At 34.9% G+C, this 25,937-nt stretch overlaps 3 protein-coding genes and 1 long non-coding RNA gene across 4 annotated transcripts; 2 read left to right on the top strand and 2 right to left on the bottom strand.

The window, feature by feature from the left end:
* Positions 1–1,279: 1,279 nt before the first annotated feature.
* LOC148915902 (bidirectional sugar transporter SWEET1-like) lies at positions 1,280–2,508 on the top strand. Its single transcript, XM_089053800.1, has 4 exons — positions 1,280–1,415; positions 1,511–1,547; positions 1,646–1,741; positions 2,049–2,508. The coding sequence occupies exons 1-4, from the start codon at positions 1,343–1,345 to the stop codon at positions 2,257–2,259; spliced, it is 417 nt and encodes a 138-aa protein (XP_088909926.1). The 5' UTR covers positions 1,280–1,342; the 3' UTR covers positions 2,260–2,508.
* Positions 2,509–6,073: 3,565 nt separating this feature from the next.
* Positions 6,074–8,170, top strand: LOC103336435 (bidirectional sugar transporter SWEET1). Its single transcript, XM_008239473.2, has 6 exons — positions 6,074–6,419; positions 6,514–6,550; positions 6,727–6,822; positions 7,138–7,417; positions 7,505–7,624; positions 7,728–8,170. Exons 1-6 carry the CDS (start codon positions 6,386–6,388, stop codon positions 7,944–7,946), a joined length of 786 nt encoding a protein of 261 aa, XP_008237695.1. The 5' UTR covers positions 6,074–6,385; the 3' UTR covers positions 7,947–8,170.
* A 9,921-nt stretch (positions 8,171–18,091) lies between these two features.
* LOC148915901 (uncharacterized) lies at positions 18,092–19,259 on the bottom strand. Its single transcript, XR_016128023.1, has 2 exons — positions 18,504–19,259; positions 18,092–18,408 (listed from the first exon to the last, which is right to left on the bottom strand). It is a non-coding gene; the product is annotated as an uncharacterized LOC148915901 (long non-coding RNA).
* Positions 19,260–19,617: 358 nt separating this feature from the next.
* On the bottom strand, positions 19,618–22,550 carry LOC107881387 (uncharacterized). Its single transcript, XM_016795040.2, has 2 exons — positions 22,337–22,550; positions 19,618–20,057 (listed from the first exon to the last, which is right to left on the bottom strand). The coding sequence occupies exons 1-2, from the start codon at positions 22,548–22,550 to the stop codon at positions 19,618–19,620; spliced, it is 654 nt and encodes a 217-aa protein (XP_016650526.2).
* Between the last annotated feature and the right edge of the window lie 3,387 nt (positions 22,551–25,937).

The raw sequence follows: 25,937 nt of genomic DNA, 5'->3' as shown, positions 1-25,937 counted from the left end.
CAACACACTGTGGCGCACTCTCAAACCAGTAAAAGTTTTTGCAAGCTTCCTTCCCCTTTAGGGCAATGCAGCCTTCAAGAACTTCAATGACCTGGACCTTGTCTGCCTCTGATATCATTACTGGAATTTGAACCATAAATGATAATTAAGGGTTTAGGGTTTAGGGTTTACAGAAAAATAAAATCATGTTATAAAAAATAAAAATAAAACTGAAAGTTCTGTACAACTTTACAAATTTTAAAAACGAAAAAAAATTGGAATTCAATCTCATCTGTGTTTCGGGGGTGGGAGGAGTTATAGCGTGATCTAGCTTGCGAAATGAATGATGTACACATATATCCACCTGAAACCAAGTTGACAACAGCCTGACATGCCAAACTCAATACACAAGAGAGAGGCAACCCTCCCTATACACACATGTATCAAAATTTAGTCCACATGAAATTTGAACCTTAAACTTTATACAACGAAGTAGAGATAAATACCACTAACATGAGCCGCCGCCATTCAACAAACATTCCAAGTTTGAAATTTAAACCTAGCTACTGGTCCCTAAGTATGTAGGTAAGTTGCTCAGCACCTTCTTATAAGTAGAGAGCCATCATTCAATGTTTCAAGTCCAAGCACAAATCTAATTTTTTGGCCATATATTTGGGTGCTTGTAGGGAAGGGACCCCCACACACCCTGGATGAGTCGAGGATATGCTTCCTTGATTTGCTCTTCACCAAACAGAAATCCCACTATGAATATTGTCCAAACACTACTAGAACTGGAATGTTCTTGAAAGCAATCATTCAATATTCAATCTCTTGGCACCAGAAAATCTAATTAATTTAATCCTATATCTAATTATATTAAATGTCAAGCTTTTATGGTTTTGTAAGATACTAAAATTTATAGCTTCTGGTATTTTGTTATCATTTGTTTGAGCGGAAAAAAAAAAAAATTTAAGAAACTTTTATAAACCGGATGAAACACGATACGACATGTTAATTCGGAATTAAAATGCCACAAGCTAGGTAAGAATGTTATAGCTAGTTCACACGATTCACACTAGGTCAAGTCACACTTTTGTTGCAACCAGAAATGTGTCACAATTTGGGCAATCCCTCAACGGTAAAGAGTTGAGTTGCGTAGGAGTTATGCTAGTCAGCGGTAGGTAGGCAGGCACTAGTTTTGCATGGGGGAATCTCTCCGGAAAAGCTGGCTGGCTTGCTCTTGTTATTTTTCTTTATTTATTCTCTTATTAATTTAAGCATATAAATGGCTTCGCAATCTCTTTCACAATGGATTTTCCTTCTCAGGCTCAGGGCTTGATCTCTTCTCTCCTTTCTTAACTGCATGCTGTCTTTCAGAATGTTTGGTGTTAAAGACTTCATGAATATCTTCAAGTTCTTGTTCCGACTAGTCTTTGGTGGGGTGTTTTCAGTTCCTTTTTTTTCTTCTCTTCCACCTTAGATTGTTCCTCGGATTTTGTTTATGGATTTATGCCTCTTTACTTTGATGCAGGAAATGCGATCGCTTTCTTCCTCTTCTTGGTGCCAATGTATGCACTACGTACGCTCAGATATTGTCAAAGCTTAAAATCATTTATGCAAAATCATGTTTTAATTTGAATTAAGGATTTTGGTTTAATACTAATAGGACTACATTGAAGAGGATCATGAAGAAGAATAAGTTCACAGAGCAGTACCTCTCGGGCATTCCTTACCTCATGACTTTGCTCCTTTCAGCGGCTTGGTATGTCTTTTTGTTTCTTGGGCTTTGATCAGTGCATCGTACTTTTATTAAATACTTTGGTCTCTAAGCAATACAAAGTTGAATCTCTTATTCATTGGCTTCATCTCTTCTTCCAAATAATACAGAAGGTGACTTATTCATATGAAATGAATACGAGACATTGATTAAGTTCATTTTCGCACGTCACATTCTAAGCATAAGTTTGATAAGAGAACATTAATTACCGTATTTGTGTATGCATCAATAAATTTTCATGACATACATAGTTTAGTGAATTAACAAGTTCGTATTTGCAACAATCCAACAGGTACGACCTGCCACTTGTGTCTCCAAAGAACATTTTGGTGTCGACCATCAACACTATCGGAGCAGCAATTGAAGCCATATACTTGTTGATCGTCTTCCTACTGGCTCCCAAGATGGAAAAGGATAAAATTCTTGAGCTCCTCACTTTTGCGCTGTCATTTAAGCAAAGCGAGAACCCAACGAAAATCAACAAAGAAACCCTAAGCACATAATTAGGGAATTAAATTTGACAAATATAATGAAGGTAATTGGTTTTGTAAATAACTTTTCTTTGGGCCACAAATGACGATCTCTAACTCGAACTACAAGTGGAGAACTAATCCATATGAATGTATTCAATTGGGATTTAAAAAGACTATTTAGGAATAGAAAAAGTCTAGTGAATTCAATTGGTAATCTCACCTAAACTGCTTAATTCTAAAGTTAATTCCAATTAATGCATAATCCCATGTTGCAACTTGCGTGCCATTTGTTAATCTCTTTTTTTTTTTTTTTGGTCAAGACCACTTGTTAATCTCAAGTTGCAACTTGCATGCCTAAACCCAAGTAGCAACTTGCATGCCTAATCTCACCTATAATTGTCGTTTGTTAAAAGCTGAAATTGTGAGTTGGTTATATACATTGCTTGCAACTTCCATCTTTCGAATTCCCTCGTTCATGATGGATTAGCAATTCCTAACATCCTTATCCTAGCCAAAGCTTGGATTCTTCTTTCGAATTCCCTTGCTCATTTGCCACCGTTCTATCATTTGTCTACCTATAATTATGTCTACACAAGATTTTATCCCTTTTTTTTCTCGTTGTTGAGTAATTATTGTGTGGTCCTAAATACGATATTATGTGAATAACTAATCCACGCATATGAGTGAATGTTTCCTCATTCTAATAGTCAAAAATATCAATCACGTCATGGACAATAGTTAATTAATTACTTACAAATGTGTTTGATATCATCTTCTATCTTAGAATCTTCTCAGTCATTGAATTGATCACTTTTTTACTATTTATTTTCACATTAAATAAAATCAACCAAGTTTTGATATATACATATATATATATATATATATATATATACTTTGGAATATATTGTAAGAAATATCTTGCTAGCTCATTACTCTCTCTCTCCTACACAAGTTGCTAACTCATAGAGCAAAATTCAGTTCTGCTGATTTATATTCCACTAAGCCATCATGACATTATTATTTCAGACAACACAGGTTTTTTGTCGACTCATGATTTTCCAAGAAAACTTCACCAAATTGATGACTTCCGATACTTCGTGATAGATGACAGTCGATAAGATACTTTGTGTTGTGATAGATGACAGTCAATAAGAAAACGATCGTAACCCTAACCCACATAAGACAAAGTGCTATGGGACAACTTGCTGTACTATTTAAAAGCCAAATCTGTTGGCCTTATCGACCCTTTCTCTAATAAGCCGCTAAAATTATAAAGAGAGTGCATATTCACAAGATGAAATGGTTGTAATATACAAGCCCTTTTTTTTGTCTAATTCTCCAGATATATGTAGCTGGATATAGCTGTTTCAGCTTAACATCTTTGCTTCAAGGATGATGGCTAATCAATACATTCTCCGCTAATCATACATTCTCCTCAAGAGAAAATATCAACGAAAAGGGGACTAAAAAATGGTTTAGTAATATATATTTTTTTACACAAACGATATCAAAAAGGAAAAAAGCGAACTTAGAACTTCGGGTGGAATGATAAATACCATAAATATAATCTTTTTATTATTATAAAGAAGATAGAAAAAACAAAAACAAAAAGTCCTGATCAGCGGGACATGACGTGTGACAGTAACTAACAGGGTTCAGTTAGAGATGGCATACATTAGAGATGGCATACATTGGGCACCGTACTCTTGGAACTATAGGATGGACTAAACAACAAACCTGCCTTGAAGTGGCACCGTCCATCCAAAAACAACCAAAGTAAAACCCATAGTTCTAATATCTTAAATTACAGAGATCCAAGAGATTTGCGGTCATTTAATAACTTATTTTAGATGTGGAGTTTATATATATATATATATATATATATATAAAACAAAAGGCAGACAATGGTGAAACATTCAAAATACTAGAAAATATCCTTAGTTAATACAAACATTAAGAATTGAAATTATTAATTAAATAAGAATAAAATGATAAATTCACATTTTTTCAAATTTGAAAAAATTAAAATTAAAAGAAAAATAAGATAAAGGATTCTATTTTTATGGAACACAATTACCCATTATCTTTTTTAATTCTAAAATAAATTTAAAATGAAAAAAAAAAATCTTATCGGACCCGCTTCCGCATGTGCAGAGAGGCTAGTATATATAAAGCAAAAGGTAGAGAATAGTGAAATATTCAAAATATCAAAAAATGTCATTGGTTAATTCAAACATTAAGAATTGAAATTATTAATTAAATGAGGATAATATGATAAATTCACATTTTTTCATATTAAAACAAAATTAGATAATATGTCATATTTTTATGGAACACAACTACCCATTATTATTTTTTAATTCCAAAATAAATTTAAATTTTAAAAAAAAAAAAAACCTCTCATAAGAGCGGAAACGCATGCAGTGAGGTTAGTAAATGTGAATATCCTACGTTCAATTATTTGGCATTGAAAGCATGTGTTATATAATCTTATGAAATATATTGATTGGTCATTTTACACATCACAATCTGTCAAGTATATTGTATGATGGAGCATGCAAATACAAATTTTGTATTGGTGGTCGCTAAAAACTATTCTTTTGCTTAAAAGTTGATGTTGTCTTTGACTTCCTTTAAGACTTTAGGTCACAATTTTGTGGAAGGACATTTGATTTGATATAGGACTCGCTAATATTCAGCCGATTCCGTGGAGCATTTTGTTGCAAGCAAGTGAATAAATCAAAACCTCATATTTAGCCTTTTTTGTCTTATTGTCAAGTTGCAATTTAGTCCTTTTACTTTGGTTCTACCTCGTATAGGTTATTGAAGAATAAATCTACGTCGTACATGTCTCCTCCCTTGGGAGGAAAAGGGAGGAGAGGAGGAGAAGAGAAGGAGCCTCCTCCCCTTAAAAGGCAAAATAAAGAGACAAAGAAGTGGAAAAAGGTGTACAAGAATTACTCATCCAAAGTATTTTACGCAAGAATTATGAGGTTATTAGTCAACATGCAAACAACCAAAATGCAACCAATCGAAAAAAACTTTAAGCATTTATATGCCCGCAGTGCATGTCATGGTACTGCTTTCAACTTCACACTATTTTATAAGAAAAAGCAAATAACAATAATATTGATGCCAAGGACTCTCTCTATAGCAAGGACAGACACACGCTAGCGTCAGGGTTTCAACTGCACGTCGTCATCTTCTCTCCAACCCTCGTCTGCCTAAGAAACCTCACGATAGTGTAAATAACTATTTAAATTTTTCACTGTTTTTATTATCTCGATATTATTGATATTATAGTGATATTATACAGATATTTTAATCAAATATTGTTAAAGTATGAGAGAAATTATCAACAATCGATATTTTCTAATATTATTGATATTTAAATAATATGTATATGGATATGTTTCAAATTGTCAGCTTAATGCGAATGTAAGAGCACTTCTATCCATTTGTCATGACAAAGAGCAATGGGAGGCAAGAGTTATTATTATTCACATAAATAGTGTCAGTCCTTACAAAAGGCAAAGTGTGTTTTCACTTATTATCATGGCATATGGTAATTACTATTCACTTTAAATTATTTTTATTTTTTATATATAAACGATTATTTTTTTATATAGGATTTAGAGTTTTGGTGAGAAGAAAAAAATATGGTTAGGTATTTATAAATAAAAAATTCTAATTTTTTTCTTTTGAAATTTTTATTGTTTTAATTGGCCCCATCCTGTGTTGGTGGGCCCCACGCCTTACCCAGGCTTGCCCCTGCATGCTAGAACCGTCACGCAGGCCTAGGCCCTTTCCTGCCCGGGCTTCCCCTTGCCGCTGGAAGTGCTCAAAGATGTAGACAAGAGCCTCTTCGCCAAATAAAAAATTAAGAATTCGTACATTTCAGTATTTACTGCAACGGAGATACCATTTAGTTACACTTCAATTTTCTGTCTCTCTGTTTTTTTTCCTATAAAAACCCAAGCGCTTCTCGTCCCTCTCTCTCAAAACCCCATTTGCCATTTTCTGAAGAAACAACTTGCTCTTCTTTCGATAATCTTCTCTCTCTTTTCTTTTTCAGTCCAGTTTTTGGTTCTCCAAGTGCTTCCTCTTCTTTTCTTTCTTTCCTTTCAAGATTTGGTGTGAAAGAGATCGGAAAACAATGCATATTCTCAAGGTCTTCTTTGGAGTCGTTGGTGAGTTTTCTCAACTGGGTTTCTTTCATATAAATTCTTTTTGAGGTATGTTTGTCTAGTTGCTCTGTTTATGGTTTCCTCTTCTTTTCTACAGGAAATGCCACTGCTCTGTTCCTCTTCTTGGCTCCCATGTATCTCTCTCTCTCTCTCTCTCTCTCTCTCTCTCAAATGGAGTTGCTTTTTGGGTCTAAAGATCATTTCTTTAGATGGGTTTTCCGTACAATCTGCATAGTTCAAAAAGCTTGAATTTTTACTGTGTTTCTTGAATTTCTCTGGAATTTATGGAGTGATTTTGGTTTTATAATAGCATCACATTCAAGAGGATCATACAGAAGAGAAGCACAGAGCAGTTCTCAGGCATTCCGTACGTCATGACTTTGCTCAACTGCCTTCTCTCCGCTTGGTATAATTCTTCTCGCTCCTTCAACCGCTTTCTATAAATTTTTCTCTCTTTCAATTTCTTTCTTCACCTTTTTACCCCTCACTTTGCGGCTTAATCACAATGGTTCTGTCTCCTCGTTACTAACATGGGATTAAATGACACTTTTGCCCCTGTTTCTGCTCTGTTTTTTTCAGTGTTCCTATTGTTTTTGGTTTGATCTTTCTTTCATTTGCCTTCATCTTCTTGGAATCGATCAAATGTTGGTTCTTGGAATTAATTTTGTTCAATAAAACTAACTAATGCTTGATCTGCATGATATTAATAAATAAAAAATAGGTATGGCCTGCCCTTTGTGTCCCCAAACAACATCTTGGTCTCAACCATCAATGGTACTGGTGCAGCCATTGAAGCAATATATGTGTTGATCTTCATCATATTTGCCCCCAAGAGAGAGAAGTTCAAGATTCTTGGCCTCTTCACCTTTGTGCTTGCTCTCTTCTCCACTGTTGCTTTGGTCTCAGTCTTTGCTCTGCACAGCAAGGCCAGGAAGCTCTTCTGTGGGCTTGCGGCCACCGTATTCTCAATCATCATGTATGGCTCACCTCTCGCAATTATGGTGAGTTTAATATTCATAATTAAGGGTTAATGCAGTGGGTTGAGATTAATTATTGTGTTAATGATGTGTTTAAAAATGTGTTTGCAGAGCACAGTGATCAAAACCAAGAGTGTGGAATTTATGCCATTTTTTTTGTCACTTTTCTCCTTCTTATGTGGCACTTCATGGTTCATCTTTGGCCTACTTGGCCATGACCCTTTTGTTGCTGTAAGTACTTTCTCAATTGACTAAAACCAAAATTAAGATGTGATTAAATTGAAATTAATAGTTAAATAATCTGATGTGTGGAGAAATGTTATGGTGTGTGCAGGTGCCAAATGGATTTGGAAGCGGCCTAGGGGCACTGCAGCTGGTCTTGTACTTCATCTACCGTGACCTTGACAGCAAGGGAAGCACAGGCAGTATCAAGAAGCCCAGTTCTAGTAGTACTGCTGCTACTGCTGATGAATCAATGGAGATGGGCTTTGCAGAGCCCCACCAATCAAAGCAATCAATTGCCATCAGTGGTGCTCAAGATGGGCAGCCCTAGACGCCCTCTGTCTGCTTCCTTCACTTAGGTTAATGCCAAGTGTGGCATGATCGCAAACTGCAATTTTTAATTTCTTGTTTTGAAGTCTTGTTGTAGCTCCAATTCCAGCTAATGTGTAATGTGAACCCCCACTCTATTTAGATTACTCAAATGTTGAAATTTTCATTTCTGGTCTTGCATATATAAAGGCTGCTTTTTATGAGTGACCAAGTACATTTCTTGTAGATTATTTCTCTCTTTTTACCTGGATTTGTTCTTGTGGATTAATTGCACTAGGTCTTATGCACTTCACTAATGTGTCTTTTCCATTGGATATGTAGGGGGATTTAGTAGTCTTATCTAATGTACCGCATTAATTGACTACTTCAATCACCGAACAATTAGTATATACTTCCAACAATAATATCTTGGAGTGACTCCAATTCAAGGTCACTCTCATTCACGCTTATTCCAACTCATATTCGTCCTGATTATGAATTAGTAAACATCACATAAGAGCGCAATGTCGCGTAGAGCCCCCGGTACACTGAAACTTCTACTCTCTTAGAGGGGTCAGTAACCTTCGCTCCAAAGCATAGCCCTTGGACATTAATTGTGAGCAGTGGGATTGCCGTGGAGATGTGTTATGGTCCAAAGATAGGAGAGTGACTCCAATATATGCATGCTCTGTTGTAGTTGTCTAAGGCTTTGCATCCTACTAACGATGACATGGCCGATCGAATTAGAGAGAGACGGAAATTACAAAACGAATGATTGGATGGATGCAGGTGCTTGATTTTGTTGGATTATTATTAGTGCATTGCGTGAGCTTATTACTTGGCAGAGAAAACTTGTCGTTTCCATTTGGAACACGTATAGCGGTAACGTCGTAGACAGAGACAGGAGTTCACATTACGGACGGACGGTGGATTGCGCAATGCAGTCGTGTCATGGTCCAAACTCTAGAGTGCATGTGAACATTCAGCATAATGAGACAAACTCACATCTCAATTTCATCACCCGTCTTGTTTTCTTTTTATTTCCTCAAGTTATTTTAGAATAATTATTTCATAATTGTAAGCATGTGAAGAAATGTTATACATTGGAAAGTTTAGAAATTTTGCAAGAATTTATAACGAGTTGAGTTACTTCCCCATTACTAATGAGTCAAATTTGACATGTAATATCAACTTTTTAACATGCTATCAAAGCTAGATTTCTATACGTGTAAAACCAAAGGTCTTATACAAAACCGGAGGGATCAAAATTACAAACCAAAAGGTCAAATGGAAAGCGATTAATATGACTTGCATAAAAATTTAGTTGGGCTTGGCAGAACAGTCTTTTCCCTAGATATTTAGTTATATACCTATTCTTAAGTACTAGTGATATAGATAAACCCTACACTATTTAATTTATATAAACAAACCCAAAACAAGGACAGCTGGTTCTATTAAATTTAATTTTGATTATTAAATTATTTTAATGCCCTTTTAAGTGTTTTTGGTTTTTTTATATTATGTTTTGGGATTGGGCTTGTTTTAAGAAATCGATGGCAATTTTGTAATTTATAGGAAACTCGAAGCTTCTTTGTTATGTTAAAATAGGCTTTGGGTGTATTTCTAAAGTCCATTTCATGTAGTTTTTTTTTAATTTTTTTTAATTTTTTTTAATTTTTTATAATTTGGGCTCCCATATTGAGTATAATAGTAAATCTCCCTATAATATAATGCAACCATAATGGACTAAATGTCTTCAAGGCCTACATATTCAAAATCTAACTCTAGGTTCTTGTTTTGGATATAATACAACAACATCACTTGTTAATTTGGGGACTCGGTGGAATGTGTTAGAGTTTGTATAGAAAAAAGCTTACACACATGATTTATAAGTATCAATGCACTTGGCACACTAAAAACTATGAGGTCAACCTGAACAAAACCGCAACATTGGGACATAATTTGACAAGCACTATGGAGCCTAAGTAAGGTAAGTCTTAATGTGAATCCATGTTAAGCCTAAGACTGCATTTTAGCTCAGGTAGACTTATGTTAGCTAGGTCAAGCTACATGATATACGTATCTTTTTTTTTTTTTCCTTTGGATGCTACCTTAGATGATAAAAGTTTGGGACCTATCTAAGCGTGAAAGAGCATAGCCATACAAGCACTTTGTACGATTCTCCCCTCCCTACACTTCTTATGCACCCTAATATCGGAAAGGTGTTTAGTGCATGTGATTGTGTTTAGGAGGGATCTAATCCTGATATCTATAGGTGGGAGTATTACGGTTTTTAACTGACAAAGAAACAATAAGTAAATTTAGGTTTTAGTCATAAAAAAACTTTTACTTTTGGAAAAAGCTAAAGCTTTTTCAAAAAAGACGGAAAAACATCTCAACTTTCAAATCAAAGACATGCAAATGTAAATGATTCCTTAGGAAATCTAAAAATAAATAAGGGCAATTTTGTCCATTTTGGTTTCTTTTAAAAAATTTCTCTCTCTTTTGCTTTTTCCAAAGTCTCCCGAAACAATAATAGGTATCCTTATCTCCCCATCAACCAACCGAAAGACCAAATAAACTTTCGTATTAATTCTTTTATCCTTAATCAATTAGGATATTTAAACAAATGCAAGCCCAAAATTAAGTTTTACACACTCAAATGAATACCTATGACAACCAAATTTAAAATACTGAAGCAAAAGCACTAATATAAAAAATCTACGGGTATAGATATTGGTGTCCATAAAAGGTGTTTGTATTGTCCCTTTTGGTGTAGACACAAATGTCAATACAAGTCCTTTTTTGAACACCGATATCCAATGCCCATTGATTTTTTATTTTTTTTAATTTTTATTTTTTCAGTAGTGAAGTCTCTTAACCTTTGGTTGAGAAAACTAGTTATCAAAGAAGGCAATTGTCTTTTTCAACTTTTCCATTACATATTAAGTGAAGCACCTAGCCAATTACCATAATATCATTGTTCAAAATTACTCTTTGTATCGAAGATAATGCTCATTTTATAGCGAGTGACCTTAGCTAAAAGCTAGATTAGTCTTGACCATTAGTTTAATTACTTTTAATGCATACCAAAGTATCTCAAAGTTATTTAATCTTCTTTCGAATAAATAATGTATCCTAATTAATTAATAATAAAGTCAAATAACTGAAGAGCTTTTTAATGGAAACAATGAATTGTGGGTACGTAGAGCCATGGAAATGATAGTTAAGGGGAGAATTGTGGTCACTAGGATGATTATAATGATTTTTACAGTGTGTATTATTATATCAGTATCATTTGCGTTTGAAGCTAATAACCATGATCCTCTGCATTTCTCTCAAAATCAACCCAATATTCTCTCTAGTGAAGACTTTAAACTCATAAATGTTATCCCTAAGACGATCATAAATATCCTTAAGACTGTCACATATGTTATCCCTAAGACTGTCACAAATGTTATCCCTAAAACAGTTACGAATGTTGTCCCTAAACCCGCGATAAATGTTGGCAGTGAAATTTTCCACAAGATGAAGGAAGTAGCTGGGTTAGGTTCCAGCCAAGAAAATAAAGTTGAATTTGGTAAAGATTCGCTAAGTTAAAACAATCTTTTAGAGCATGGTTTGGAAGATTTACTAAGGTCATGAAGAATTTTGGATACACTCAAAGTAATTCATACCACACTCTGTTCTTGAAGCGTGATGGAGAAAAAATCACTGCATTAATTGTTTATGTGGATGACATGGTCGTAAGTGGGGAACAACGTAGGAGAGCAATAGAAGCTGCAAAAGCATTTGTCTCAGGAATTTGAGATGAAGGATTTAGGTGCTCTGAAATATTTCTACGAAATTGAAGTAGCAAAGTCAAAAACTGGTATTTTTCTGTCTCAAATAAAGTATGTGATGGATCTACTCACTGAAACATGAATGCTATAGGATGTAAGTTTGCTGACACACCTATTGAGATGAATCATAAGTTGTGTGAAGACATGGACCATTTGCCAACCAATAAGGAACAATACCAGCGCTTTGTTGGAAGGTTGATATATTTGTCACATACAATACCAGGTATTGCATATGTTGTGAGTGTGGTTAGTCAGTTTATGCAGTTATCGAATGTTAAGATACTTAAAGTCAACCCCTGAAAAAGGATTAATGTTCTCAAAGAATGGAAATCTTGAACTTGTTGGATATACAGATGTTGATTGAGCTAGTTCCATTATAGATAGACGCTCTACATTGGGTTACTTTACATTCGTTGAAGGTAACCCAGTCACTTGGCTAAGTAAAAAACAAAATGTGGTTGCTCAGTCTAGTACAAAAGCAACATATCGAGGTATGGCTCAAGTAGTTTGTGAATTATTGTGGATCAGAGGACTCTTGATAGAATTGGGTTTTAAACTAGAGAAGGCCATGCAATTAAATTGTGATAACAAGTCAGCGATCGATATTGCTCATAATCCAGTTCAACATGAACGAACAAAACATGTTGAGGTGGATATACATTTCATTAAGGAAAAAAATTGAGAACAAGATCATATGCCAACCCTTTGTAAAATCACAAGATCAGTTACTGGATATCTTGATAAAAGTTGTCTGTGGACAAGTGTTTTATGACTCACTTACCAAGTTGAGCATTGGTGACCTGAATGCACTAACTTGAGGAGGAGTGTTAACGTAAGTCAACCTACTAAATCAAGGAGATTTATTTCCTTGTTTCATATAGTTGACATATCCTTGTATAATTATGAGATATTCTCCTAATTAATTCTTGTATCAATTTTCTTGTAAAGTACCGTTGTAAACTCCTATATGTGCCTCATTATCGAGAAGAATATAATTAACCTAAAATATTCAAAACATTTTCATATTTTAGCCAATTGTGTTAGCCACGTGGTGTCATCAATGGCAAAGCCACTCCTAGGCCAGGAGTGGCCCTGACCCCCTAATTTTTTGACCTCTCTCCTAATATATACAACTTATTAATAGACAACTTGTAATTTAAAGAAATGGTCCCTTTAAAAATAATTAGACATGACTAATTTTGAAAAATTTAGTTCTAATATGTGTTTTGAACACTTATATGTATTTGATATACTTATGTTTTCTATCTCGACCCCCCAATCTTACAATTCTAGGTCCACCACTCCTTTGAAAATCACAAAACGTGGCTGCCATGCATGAATGAAGAACGCATAATATCGTGTACAAATGGCTGTCATGCATTGCTGAAGAACACAAATGGCTGCCATGCATGAATGAAAAACGCAGAATATCATGTACAAATGGCTGTCATGCATAGCTGAAGAACACATAGAATCGTTCACAAATGGCTGCCATGCATGAATGAAGAACGCAGAATATCATGTACAAATGGCTGTCATGCATTGCTGAAGAACACATAGAATCGTTCACAAATGGCTGCCATGCAAAGGAGAGGTTACAGAAAGCCTTGGATTAATTTGTAACCGTCACGCAGTAGAGTTCAAAAACACTCAATTGAGATGCTTTGTAACTCCCGCCTTTGAGTGCAGTCTGTGTTTTGTTCGTAAGTCTGTAATGAGCTTTGTCCGTTACACATCTGGAGCTCATTGAGAGAGAGAGAGATCCTCGTTTTTATTTTTTATTTTTTTGGCGACGGGAAGAAAAGGAAAAGCAACCCAACTCCACACTAAATCAGCCATTACGCCTGCAGCATGTTCTTCTTTCTTATTATTTCGGTTGGGGATCAGCATGCTAAGGACTTGCAAATATTTTACGGCTTTTATATATGTAATTTTACAAAATTACAGGCTTTTATATATGCATTTTTTTTTTCATTTAAATTGCTATGAATAAATATATAATCTCCTTCTATTGAGAATACCTCAAATAATTTTATTTGAAGAACGCCTTATTCTACAAATTTTTTTTCAATTATCCAAACCATCTATGTCTATATTCATAGATCATCCTTGCAAAAAATTAGACAAATAAAAAACCGTTTCGAAATCCAATTGTGTCCTATAAAATCAATAAATACAGTGCTTTAAGAAAGTACTAAAATTTCAATAATATAATTGAGTAGTCAAACGATATTGAATTCAAGTTATTTTTTGTAGAGATGATCTTCGAATGATTGTCTAAAACATAAATGGTTTGAATTAGTGAAATACAATACAGAGTAAGCCCTACAAAGATGTCTCCGAAATAAACTTATTTGTGCAATCTCAATGGAAGATATATATATATATATATATATGTCTGGGAGAATGTATCTCGTACGGAAAGGTAAGCATTCAAATTTGTAACACTTATTTTATTTATGAATATTACATTTGTGATGCCAAGAAACACTTTTACAAAGGTCTCCTCCTGGCCAGATGTAATACAACATAACCATTTCTATGGATATAGATAGTTACTCTCCCACGCCAACTCTCATTTCTATGGCAGAGCCTTAAGCTAAGGTCGAAGCCTTAACTCATCCTTTATTAGCTGGGTTTGGTTTGATTCAACTCATCCCTTCACCTGTTAAAACAAGAAAGATTACAGAAAAATTAACCAGAAGAAAAGAAAACGTAAAACTAACTAAAGAAGAAGAGGAAAAATATATAAAAAGAGATATTATGTGCATCTCTTGTCGTACCCATGCTTTTAAGGAAGAAGTAGACTTCCAATCAAAGTTACAAAGCCCGCTGCCTTTCCATATGTTATCTATTTTCCTGAGAAAATAGACACACACAGATCATGGCTGAGCTTCTAGGCTGCTGCAGCGAGGAACGGAGGGCATGGCCTCTATTTATAGCGGCTGTAAAGAGAAATGGAGCTCGGCATGGCAGATACGTAGCAATCATGCAGAGGGCCGTGGCAGGAGATTGTTTGAGAAACGTGTGCAGTTCTAAAAGCTTGTAGCAGAGAAACAAGCACAACGGCCTTTAAAAAAATAAAAATAAAAATAAAAACTTTTATTGAAAATGGAAAGGAATTAGAAGAAACTGGAAGAGGTGGTGGAAGAAGGGACGAAAAAGCAAGTGGGTGCGACTGGCTTTCACGTTTAATTTGCAAGGGTTGTATATTTGATTCTGTCTCCACAGTGTCGCGTAGCGTCTATAAAAATAAATAAAAATAATTAGGTGTAAAAATTAAAAATATGCAATAATCATTAGGACTTGGCTTTTTTTTATAATCAATATTAAATACTATAAATCCCATAAGTAAGGGGTTTGTAATGTAGCTCAAGTAGTTAAGAGTAGGCACTTTTATTTATTAAAAAAAAACCATGAAAAATATGCACACACACAAAAAAAGCTAAAAAGTTGAATAACCGACTTTTTACTGTAGCAAAACAATTAATGTACTTTTAGCTCAATTGATTAAGAGCAATCCCTCCTACACCTAAGACTATGTCGATTTTTCTGCCCCTTAATTTTAACTGCATAAAAAAATATTTTATTTAATACTATAATAGTTATCAAAATATTTATGATTATAGATATGAAACGAGGAATTTTTTTATTATTATGGATTTTTAGAACAAAAAAATGATTATGTCTAGAAATTGATTTTTTTTTTTTTTTTTAATGATTCATATGGTAAATTATCAAAAAGAGAAAATATGAATTCAATTGAAATATAAGAAATTTGAACTCTTAAAACTATTATATGTTAATATAAATTGAAGACTTTTTATCACAAAACGTCTCTAACGTTTGCGAAACTATCATATTGCATCCTTAAAGTTTTTTTGTATCACGCATGGTCCCTAACGTTAATATGGGTGTTCTTAAGTAGTCCCTCTGTCAAAAAAACTGTTAAATCCATGGATATAATCGTCAAATCAAATCCCTTTTGACCTCTTCACCACGTTGTGCATAATGACTTGAATGTTAGTTCTAATTATATATGTCGAGTGTAATCCATCATCAACCTATTGCACTGTGGACATGTTTGTAATAAGCAACTTCAAGGAGGAATAGAGATCGAAATATTAGCATCTTTGTTATTGATATTTTTTGTTTGTTGGAAAGAGTAAAAGCTTGGTAAGTTTGGTTTCAAATAATTGCATTAGCTAAATCCAGATAGATGCCGGTAGCTACTGTTGATCCTTCCTTGTTAACTAATGGAGGATTGCAGTTAGTTTTCAGTGACGAAATGGTGGAAGTTTTAAGTTATGGTGAAACCGGCAAGAGGTAGCTTTGGATGTATGAGTGGTTTGGATCATATGTGAAGTATTATGAGGGGGAGGGGTTGAATGGTCGGAGCATCAGCATTCACAGAGGAGAAAGACAAGAAGTCAGGGGTAAAAAAGATTTTGAACCTTCTATATCTCAGATGTAAATATGAGCCTCAAATTTCCAGGTACAGCTTTCGCTGTTGTAACGAAGCTGCAATGGGGCAACTTTAACCGATTAGTCTTTGACTCGTGGAAATCAGATTGGTGTAGAGATAGGTAACTAACTACATGGAAGGATTGAAACCCAAAGCTAGGATGCAGAGCCGGGGCTAATTATTTTTGCTTCGTTTTGGTAAATGTTTTGCTTCTAGTCTGCAATAGCTTTATTTCTGTTCGTAGTTCATTCTATCTGGTCATCGTTCACTCCAAATAATTTGGAAAGTGGAAAGATCTTCCCAACCTATGTAACATCCTCTGAGTTTCCAAGTGTGGATTGATTTGGCAGAGAGACTATTTAAGAGCACCCATATTAATGTTAAGGACCATGAGTGATACAAAAAAAACTTTAATGAGGTGCTTTCATTTTCTGATTATGTAGGAATCAATTTCAAAGAGGCGTTAGGTTTAATGATTATGTGGCAATCATTTTTCTGATTATGCAGAAATAAATACAAACAACACTTTTAATAAAAAGTTTACCAAACGCCAAATTACTTTCTCTCACAGTGATTATTTTCACAACATAGCAATGCCAAACTGGCCCTTAGTTAATTTTACATTTTGATTAAAATATTATGATGTACTTAGATCATAAGGATGTACTCAATTAATTTTAGGGTTTATTTAGTAGCACTCTTTTTCTAAGAGTAGAACATAGGTCAACCTTGTATTAGGGATTTTAAAAAATAAGAAACATATTTGTAAATGCCAAGTATTATACAAACATTATTTTAGTTCATTCTTTGAACCAAAGGAACTTGTGGTTTAAGTGTCATTAGGATTGTGTGCAAATTATATGGATTGTCAATAATCATTTGACATAGTGGACTGGTTAAACCAGCGCTAAAATTGTGTGAGGATTTAATGGATTTCCAATGCTTATTTCGTCTAATAGCACCCAAAATCCCACTTTGTTAGAAGATGTTAGAATAGGCCTATCAAATCAAAGGGTGATTTTACAAGGCCAAATAGGCCCATGCCGGCCAGACAAAAACTTAAGGCACCAAGACCAGGTAAGGCTTGGCTTATCCTTTAGCTTGACCCAACCCATTTTACTGGCCTAGTCAAATATATTGCTGTATCTCTGCATTCTTTCTCAGCGTGGGGCCTTGGTTTTCCAATATGAGATTTTCAAAATGTTTTTGAAATATGCATCCAGCATTGTAAACACTACATCATTCAAGTCGAAGTCAGATTCTTGATTGATTTCTTCACGAACATGATTTTTTAGAAGGGATTGATCTTTTTCATTTCAGAATCTATATTTCATTGTTCTGGTGCCATGGAGTGAAGGAGCTGAAGATGAAGCTGCCACTCACATGAAGAACTAATTGCTAGCTTCTGCTGAGCTGGAGAAGAAGGTTGCACACAGAGGTATAGCTATTTCCTATATGTATGACTATATATAGGTCCACTCCAGAATACAAGTTTATATTGTAACCTTCCATTTTTAAGAAATATTAATACCAAGTAGATATGGTTCGTTGAATCAAAGAAAGAAAAGAATCATTGGTATGTTATGTATACTTTTCTTTCCTAAAGAGGTTATGAATTGATGAGCACCGTACTCAACATCCATAGGTACTTCTTTTCACATACTTGCATAGGAATTACGTCGAAGCCATCAATTAGCCCCTCTTCCAAAAAAAAAAAATGATAGACTTGTTCCAAGAAAGATGCCTACAATTTTTTTTAAATCCCTCTAAGATCTTGAATCAATATCATATGCCCTCAATTGTTGCATGTGTCAATGTGGTAGTGCTAGAATAATTTTTTAATACCAAAATAAAAATTGCTTATGTTTACTTACAAATACAATTAGTATATTAATGATAGTAAAAGAAAAAAAAAATCAATATAAAGAGGAGACGAGACTTTAACGTGGTTCGGCAATGCCTACGTCCACGGAGAGCAAATCAAGAGTATTCTTTTCACTAAAAGCAAACCACAAATATACAAGTTGTTAAGATCAACTAGGACTCCAAAATGGTCTGGAAATATAATAGACATGTGTGACTCTTCATCAAGTTTTAGTCTTGATTTCCTTCTGGCCTTGCCATCCCCTAAATTCGCCATGAAAAATAATATTTATTTTTCGGTTAAATGCCTAAACCTGTTAAATTTTAAGAAAAAAATGAGCACAGGAAATTAAGGTCGATCAAGAAAAACAAAAGATTAAAGAGAGGATATAAATTTTGACGCGCTTACCCAAGCTTCCAATCCAGCTTCAAAGACTGATGGCTCTCTCTCCATGCCTCTATTTCTCTTGAGTAATGGACTTTGAAGTTCAGGGGTTTTGGGCTGGACATGGCCTCTTGCAGATAGGCCCAACCACTCAAAGAACCCATATGCCAAAGTTGTTCGTATGCATCAATGGTATTTTATTTTTCTTTAGTGTGGGGTGGGAAGGGGATAATCGAACATATGACTTTATGCTCGAACTTTCATAATTCAATTACACGGAGAATTGAACCTAATATCTATATTTCACCTCATACCATCCTTTCCCTTGAGCTACGACTCATGGGCACTCATCTTCATGCGTGTGTGATAACTGAATCTATTTATAGTATTTCAATTTGAACTTAATATTTCTGAAGAATGGCAACCATGAAAGCAAAACCAAGTATGATAAACACATAAATAATCAAGTATACAACGAGACAAGAGAACCAAATCAATTCAAATTATCACTCAAGACAGTTTATTAGAAAAAAAGAGTGTGAAATTATAACTCAAAGAATCAGCTCAACTTAAAAAAAATTGTCCGTCAACAAACCTTGGAAAATATATAGCACCGATGAGACAAATTTTCTGGTGAATCCCCAATCCGATACTTGAAATATTGAATGTGAATCTCCATTGTCATCATCTTCGCATTCATCTTCTTCGCTAAGCAAGATGGTCTTCATCCCGAACGCGTTATTTTTTCAGAAGAACACTATGCATTCTATGTTAACAAAAGTGAACAATTGTGCGTTAGGAACTAAAAACGAGACTTGCATTTATAGTGATGTTCAAGAGATAATACCATGGGCTGGAAAAACAACCATGTAATACTTTGGGCCTAATTTCCGTAAGGCGCACCTTGTTTTCATAGATGGTTTAGTGGGAAAATCAGCGCCCTTAATAAATACATTGCTTCTTTTGGGGGATTATTTTTATTTTTATCTAATTTATTTATTGTGAAAAATTATAGGGAGTAGGTAAATTGTATCTTTGATATGATTTCCATATAAGGGCAGATCTATCCGTACTTGGCTTTAGCCTTTTTTTTTTCTTTTTTCTTTTTATAAAAAAATTTATTTGTACGAGAAAGAAATTACAAAACAAAGCCCATCGGGCAAGAGAACCCAAAGAGGTCGAAATAAAAGGGAGAGCAGACTAATAACGGCAAGTCAAACTCCCAAAAACTTTGAGAGGGCAACTCGTGCCCCAGCTTAGCAATCGCATCGGCGGTGAAATTAGCCTCCCTAAAAACATGTTGGAAGCGAATATGGCTGACAAAAGAAGAAAGGGACCAAATATCCTGAGTTATCCGAAGGATACTCCAAGGGGGCGTAGCTTTTTTGAGAATGCTATCAATGACGAGCTTAGAGTCACCTTCAATAATAATTTGATCCCAACCACGCTCAATAGCAGCAACAAGACCATCCCAAAGAGCAACACTTCCAGCCACATTTATGGAGTTTTCACCAATATTATTGGCACTAGATAACAAGACCTGACCATCACAATCCCGGATGACAAATCCCGTGAAAGCTTGAAAGTTCATGTGGGACTCATCAAAGTTAACTTTAATCCAGCCAGTAGGAGGGGGGTGCCATTTAATCATCATAGAAAAATCCTTATCTTTCTTGAGCCATGAATTTAGCTTCTAATAGTCGAAGCCCACGGTGGCCGCATCATGGACGCAGTTAGCAGGGAGGGGCTTCGAGTCTTGGAATAACAAATTGTTCCTAGCCTCCCAAATTTGCCAACAAATAAGGAGAGCCTTGGAGATAAGATCCAGCTCGGACTTGGGAGAATAAAGGCTTAGTGATAAGAGCCAAGTGTGCATGCTTTCTGACCGCTCCCGAAGAGGCTGGAGGTCATGCAAACAAGCCCAGACATCCCTAGCAAAGCAGCACTCCATAAAGAGGTGGTGGATTGTTTCAGAATGACTTTGATAGAATGGACAATCAGGGCTAATCTAAGGCATAAATTTGTGCAGTCTAGCTCTCACTTGAAGTCTTTTTTGGATAAGCAACCAGGCAAATATTTTAACTTTCGGAGGAATATTTAGTTTCCACATTTTCTTTAGCAAGTCCGCTTGACGATGGGATATCTGGTCCTGCATCTGAATATTGTAAGCACTTTTGATAGTGAAGGAACCATTGGGGTTGGGACCCCATATCAATTTATCCTATAGATTAGTTCTAGGCAAAGGAACATATAAGATTTTATCAATCAAATCCTCATCTAACACCTGAGCTAGTTTGATCTTGTCCCAAGAGTTATTTGTAATAAAGTCTGCAACTTTCATATCAAGATTTAAATAGCCTCTTTGGTGCTCGGGGATGAGGTCTAGGAGTGGGAAAGGCAAAACCCAATGGGAGGTCCAGAAAGGAATAGAACCACTATTACCCACATCCCACATCAGACCCTTGCACAAAACCTATCTAGCTTCTAAAATAGATTTCCAAGCAACAAAATGGTTGACTTTTTTCTTTAGATTAAAAAAAAGTTCATGTCTAAGATATTTTTGAGTAACCACATTAACCCACCAGTTTGATTCGTCGGTAATGCATTTCCACCCCAACTTTGCAAGAGCATCGAGATTAAAAAGCTTTACCATTTTCATACCTAGGCCACCTCGGTCTTTAGGCATACAGACATCCTTCCAAGCAACAAGATGAGTACCCTCCTTGCCCCAAAAGAAAGATCTGCAACACCTGTTCATCTCTTTAATCACCTGTGGGGGACACTTAAAACAAGATAAGACATGATTAGGCATACCATAAACATTTGATTTAATGAGAGTCAACTTACCGGCTCTAGAAAGGGTATTAGCTTTCCACCTAGCAAACTTAGATCGAATTCTGTCAATTAGCTTTCTTGCATTTTGGGGGTTCTTCCAAAAAATAATGTTTTGGATGCCTAAATACTTACCAATCGTGGACCTGTGTTGCATTTGGAAAATAGTACTAATATTGTTCTTGACACTTGAAAGAATTTTAGGGGGAAAATAAATTGAGGATTTATGGAAGTTTATGTGCTGGCCGAAGGCTTTAGAGAAAGCCTTAAGGACAGAGAGAATTTTTCTTGCCGCCATTGGTGTAGCTTTGGATAAAATTAGGCAATCTGCAAAGACTAAATTAGAGATTCTATAACCAAATGGGGAAGACAATAAGCTAACCTGGGTTCTAGTGGACTTAGTTAACTTATTGAGTTGCCTAATAAACGATTCCATGCAGAGAATAAAAAGATAAAGGGATAGGGGATCCCCTTGCCTAATCCCTCTGGACGGAATGAAAAAACCTTCTGTTTTGCCATTGAGGATAACCGAGAAAGAAGTCGTAAAGATACAGTTCATAACTTTGTCACACCAAAAGGCACTGAACCCAAACTTGAGTAAACAAGCTCTTATATAGTTCTAGTCTAAAAGGTCATAGGCTTTCTTGAGGTCTAATTTGAGTGCCATCGCTCCACAAGAACTTTTCTTCCTCTTAAAGTCACTAAATAATTCATGGGCAATTAAGATATTGTCAAAAATGGATCTCCCCGGGGCAAAAGCTCCTTGATTGGGAGAGATACACTTGGCAAGGATAGGCCTCAGTTGAGTAATGATGATCTTTGTGATAACCTTATAGGTCACATTACAAAGACTAATAGGTCTAAAGTGATCCACAATCTCTGGGTTATCATTCTTGGGGATAAAAGCAATATTGGTGTGGTTGATGGGGTTGAGAGGAAGATTGTTCAAAAAGAAATCCCTAACCAGGTGAATGAGAAGGTGCTTAGTCTCAGCCCAGTACTGATGGAAAAAATTGCATGTAAACCATCATGGCCAGGTGCTTTAAGTGCACCAATGCTTTTAACGGCTTCAAGCACTTCCAACTCAGAAACACTAGCCATGAGGACCGAGTTGTCCTCAGTGGAGATACACGGATCAATAATGCTGATGAAATCCTGAACACTAGCAGGAGCAATAAGATCAGATTGTGTAAAACACTTCCTAAAAGCCTCAACAAAGACAGTACCCAAAAGAGGCATATCAATCCAAGCACCACTATTATCTTTAATTCTATTGATGTGGTTTCGTTTCTTATGGATGGTGGCAAACGTTTGGAAGAACTTTGTGTTTTTATCCCCATGCTGTAGCCAGTTTGCCCTAGATCTTTGAGCATAGAAAATTTCTTCATTCTCAAGGAGGGATCTTAGGTTGAGGTTAAGTTCACTATTCTTATTAATGAGGAAAAATGAAGTAGGAGAGTTAGCAAGTTGGCTCTAGATTAAATTCAAATGTTCTTGGGTTTCTTTGAGTTTTTTAAATAAATTCCCAAAGATCTCATAATTCCAATTCCTTAACCCGGTTTTGAATACATTACAGCTGCTAGAGAATTGTTGGGCCAAGTTTCCATCATAGGTTTGAGACCAAGACTGATTTACCACACGAGGGAAATTAGTGTGTGAAAGCCACATGGCCTCCATCCTAAAAACTTTTTGAGAATCAGTTCTGGGAGTAAAGCTAGTCAAAATAATAGGACCATGATCTGCTACAAATAGGAAGATTTAGTAACACATAGTTGGGAAACATGGTCAGCCACAGGATTGGCTAAAACCCTGTCAAGCCTCTCAAAAATAATAGAATCATCCTTGTGCCATTGGACCAAGTGAAAGGAACACCTTAAGCTTAAATATATAAAGAAATGTAGTACAATTAAATATTAGCTTACTACCTCATAGCCACACATAGCACTTTTTTTTTCCTTAGCCAACTAAAGGGACAAGATCATGCAAACATAACTTACAAAAAGATTTAAAAAGGAAAAGTAAAACATTAGAACATTAAAATAACACAACTTACACTTTTTTCCCTACTCCATTATTGTTTGTGATTCGTCAAACTCAAATACAACATTAATATATTAGAACATCATTAAATTAATGGTACCAAGCTCCGAATCTTCCCCAATCTGCATGCAATCTAAGGTATTACCTCACCTTTATTTCTCAAGTTTCTGATCTTTATTCATTGGTTGTTTGTTTGCTAATTAATTGGCTCAAATTTGTAGTTCTACTGATTCGTGTGTTTTTTTTTCTGGGTTTGGTTGTACTTATATGTGTTAGTATTTGGAAAAAGAATTTCTAAATTTGACCAAACTATAGGCCTCATTCGCGTTTAGTTATGTTGTTTTGGGGCTTTAGCCCCATTACCCAAAAAAAAATCTAGACAATTTGAATTATTATATATTATATTATAGAAGAAGTCAAGAAAAAAAAATTGAGCCAGACCCTAAATAAATTCATGGTTCCGCCATTGTTTCCATACTACACAAAAAGCATGAATTCTTTTACATAATGCACACACACAAAATAAAAAGTGGACCTTATATATTCTTAATTTCACACACACAAAAAGGTGTTTTTTTTTCCCACAAATATCTTTTAGTTTATTGCAATAAATTAATCATGGGAACAAGATCTCATCAGCTAAAATTATATTTACACTTGGACAATAACATAGGAAAATGGACAAAACTACACCTAATGCCTGTTTGGCATTTCTTATTTGGGGTAATAAGTGATTTAAAAAAAAAAAAATTTGAAAGCCCAACCCGTTTGGTAATAAATATAAAAATCACTCTTTGATCTTAATTGCTGTCAGACAAATTAGTTTGGAGAAGTAGCTGCATAGCTACTTTCAATTTTGGATTTCTCGAAAATCAATTTGGGAGTTTAATGAATTTTTCATAATATCAAAAATAGTCTTTAACAACTTTAGAATTTACATCATTTGTCCCTTTTATTTCTCTTCCTCTTCTCTGTTCACGTATCTTCTTCTTCGTTCATGTCTCTTGTGCTTCTTTTACAAGAAATTTGGGCACATGAAGAGATAATATAGAATATATATAAGAAATGGCTGGAAAAGAACAAGAGTAAAGGAACTAATAAACCAGATGCCACCAAGCAAGGAGAAAAATGATCATGGATCGAATGCATTAAGTAGCTAGTATTTCCGTTGGTTTTGTTTTCCTTTTTGAGCTAGTTTATGTAGTTTGCATTCTTTCCATAGCAAGGAAGTTATAATCATTCTATAGGATTATAAAATCAAACTTCAACTTGGAGTTTGATAAGTCTGTTTCGATTTTCTGCAATAAAGTTTGGTAGACAAAAAATTTGATTTGGTATATTAGTTCAACTACAAAGTTCTTAACAGTAGCATTATCGCATATACAAAATGGTCTGCATGGAGTGTGAAAGAATTTTCATGGAAAAGAAAAACAGTAAGGGAACACTTGACACAGAATACTTGGGAAATCGTTTAAAGCCAATTGCACACATTGGTTATTCTCTTAGGATCAACAAGGAAAATAAATAGACTGATGAGAAGCAAGAAAACAAGCATTATTTTGGACAATTTCAGTAGACTGAGAATGTTTTAAGTAAGATAAGAGGATCACACACTAAGGATTGAGAAAAGCAATGAAAATAAAGTTACTGAAGAGGCACAAGTTTGAGAATTGTTGGATTCATCTCAGAGTTATAAGACTCATTAGAAATCAAGAACAAACAAACTCGAAAGATGGAACAATAGATATTAGTGATCTGAAGCCTAGTTCAGTCAGTAATATATTAAATGTTTGCTGGACCTTCTTCACAACCTTAATAATTAATTTGATTTATAGGTTGGATGGAAGATAAAGCTTCACTTTCTTGGAAGAAGAATAAGTGAGAATATTTTGTCTAAGATAATTGGATGGCTTCATTCAAGAAAGGGGATAAGGAGATCTTTAATGAATCAGGCCCTCAAATAAACGGAAGTCAAATCAAGTTTGGGATTGCAGGACCAAGATAGAGTTGAATTATTTAAAGTAATGGAAACTGGATACAAGAATTGATTTCAAATCGCCTTCATAAAAGTTCTTAGAATTACTAAAAAAGATGGAATAAGAAGTTCTGAGTCCAAAAAAACTGCAGGAAACAGTGAGGAATTCTTGATACATGTATGGAATAAGAAGCATTGTTTTTAGACTAGTGAAAATCTGTTCAAAGAGAACTGCATCTCGTGACTCTAATGCAAGATAGACAAGGAAATTAATGAACCAAAGAAGGTAATATAGAGGAAGGAATTTAGCACCATTGTGGACAATTGCTATAAACTTAGCATGATTTAAGTAGTTGAATGGATCACACAATGAAAGAAATAAAATTCAAATGGAAAAGAAAAGTCTAGGGATAATTGGAATTTTCTCGGGTATCTAGAACTTACAAATAAACTTTCAAGCACTGGAATTCTTCTATATATATTATGAGTTGACACTTACAACTCTACCTTCTTGAATAAAGAAATAAGTAAGGAAATTTCCGTTATTAATAGTTGGTTTCATTTAATAAAGGGGAGAAGAAAGTTTTAAGAAAAGAAGTTAAAGAATTTAA

The sequence above is a fragment of the Prunus mume genome, linkage group LG6 (assembly GCF_029339155.1).
Source record: "Prunus mume cultivar Tortuosa linkage group LG6, ASM2933915v1, whole genome shotgun sequence".
Lineage (NCBI taxonomy): Eukaryota > Viridiplantae > Streptophyta > Magnoliopsida > Rosales > Rosaceae > Prunus > Prunus mume.
This window is presented reverse-complemented; position numbering and strand designations above follow the sequence as displayed.

Coding starts and splice junctions, on each gene's coding strand:
- LOC148915902 (XM_089053800.1), top strand. CDS start 1,343: ATGCTGTCTTTCAGAATGTTTGGTGTTAAAGACTTCATGAATATCTTC. Junction 1,548..1,645: donor TTCCTCTTCTTGGTGCCAAT/GTATGCACTACG, acceptor TAATACTAATAG/GACTACATTGAAGAGGATCA. Junction 1,742..2,048: donor TTGCTCCTTTCAGCGGCTTG/GTATGTCTTTTT, acceptor ACAATCCAACAG/GTACGACCTGCCACTTGTGT.
- LOC107881387 (XM_016795040.2), bottom strand. CDS start 22,550: ATGCCTCTTTTGGGTACTGTCTTTGTTGAGGCTTTTAGGAAGTGTTTT. Junction 20,058..22,336: donor TAAAGCACCTGGCCATGATG/GTTTACATGCAA, acceptor TGAACTTTCAAG/CTTTCACGGGATTTGTCATC.
- LOC103336435 (XM_008239473.2), top strand. CDS start 6,386: ATGCATATTCTCAAGGTCTTCTTTGGAGTCGTTG. Junction 6,551..6,726: donor TTCCTCTTCTTGGCTCCCAT/GTATCTCTCTCT, acceptor GTTTTATAATAG/CATCACATTCAAGAGGATCA. Junction 7,418..7,504: donor GCTCACCTCTCGCAATTATG/GTGAGTTTAATA, acceptor ATGTGTTTGCAG/AGCACAGTGATCAAAACCAA.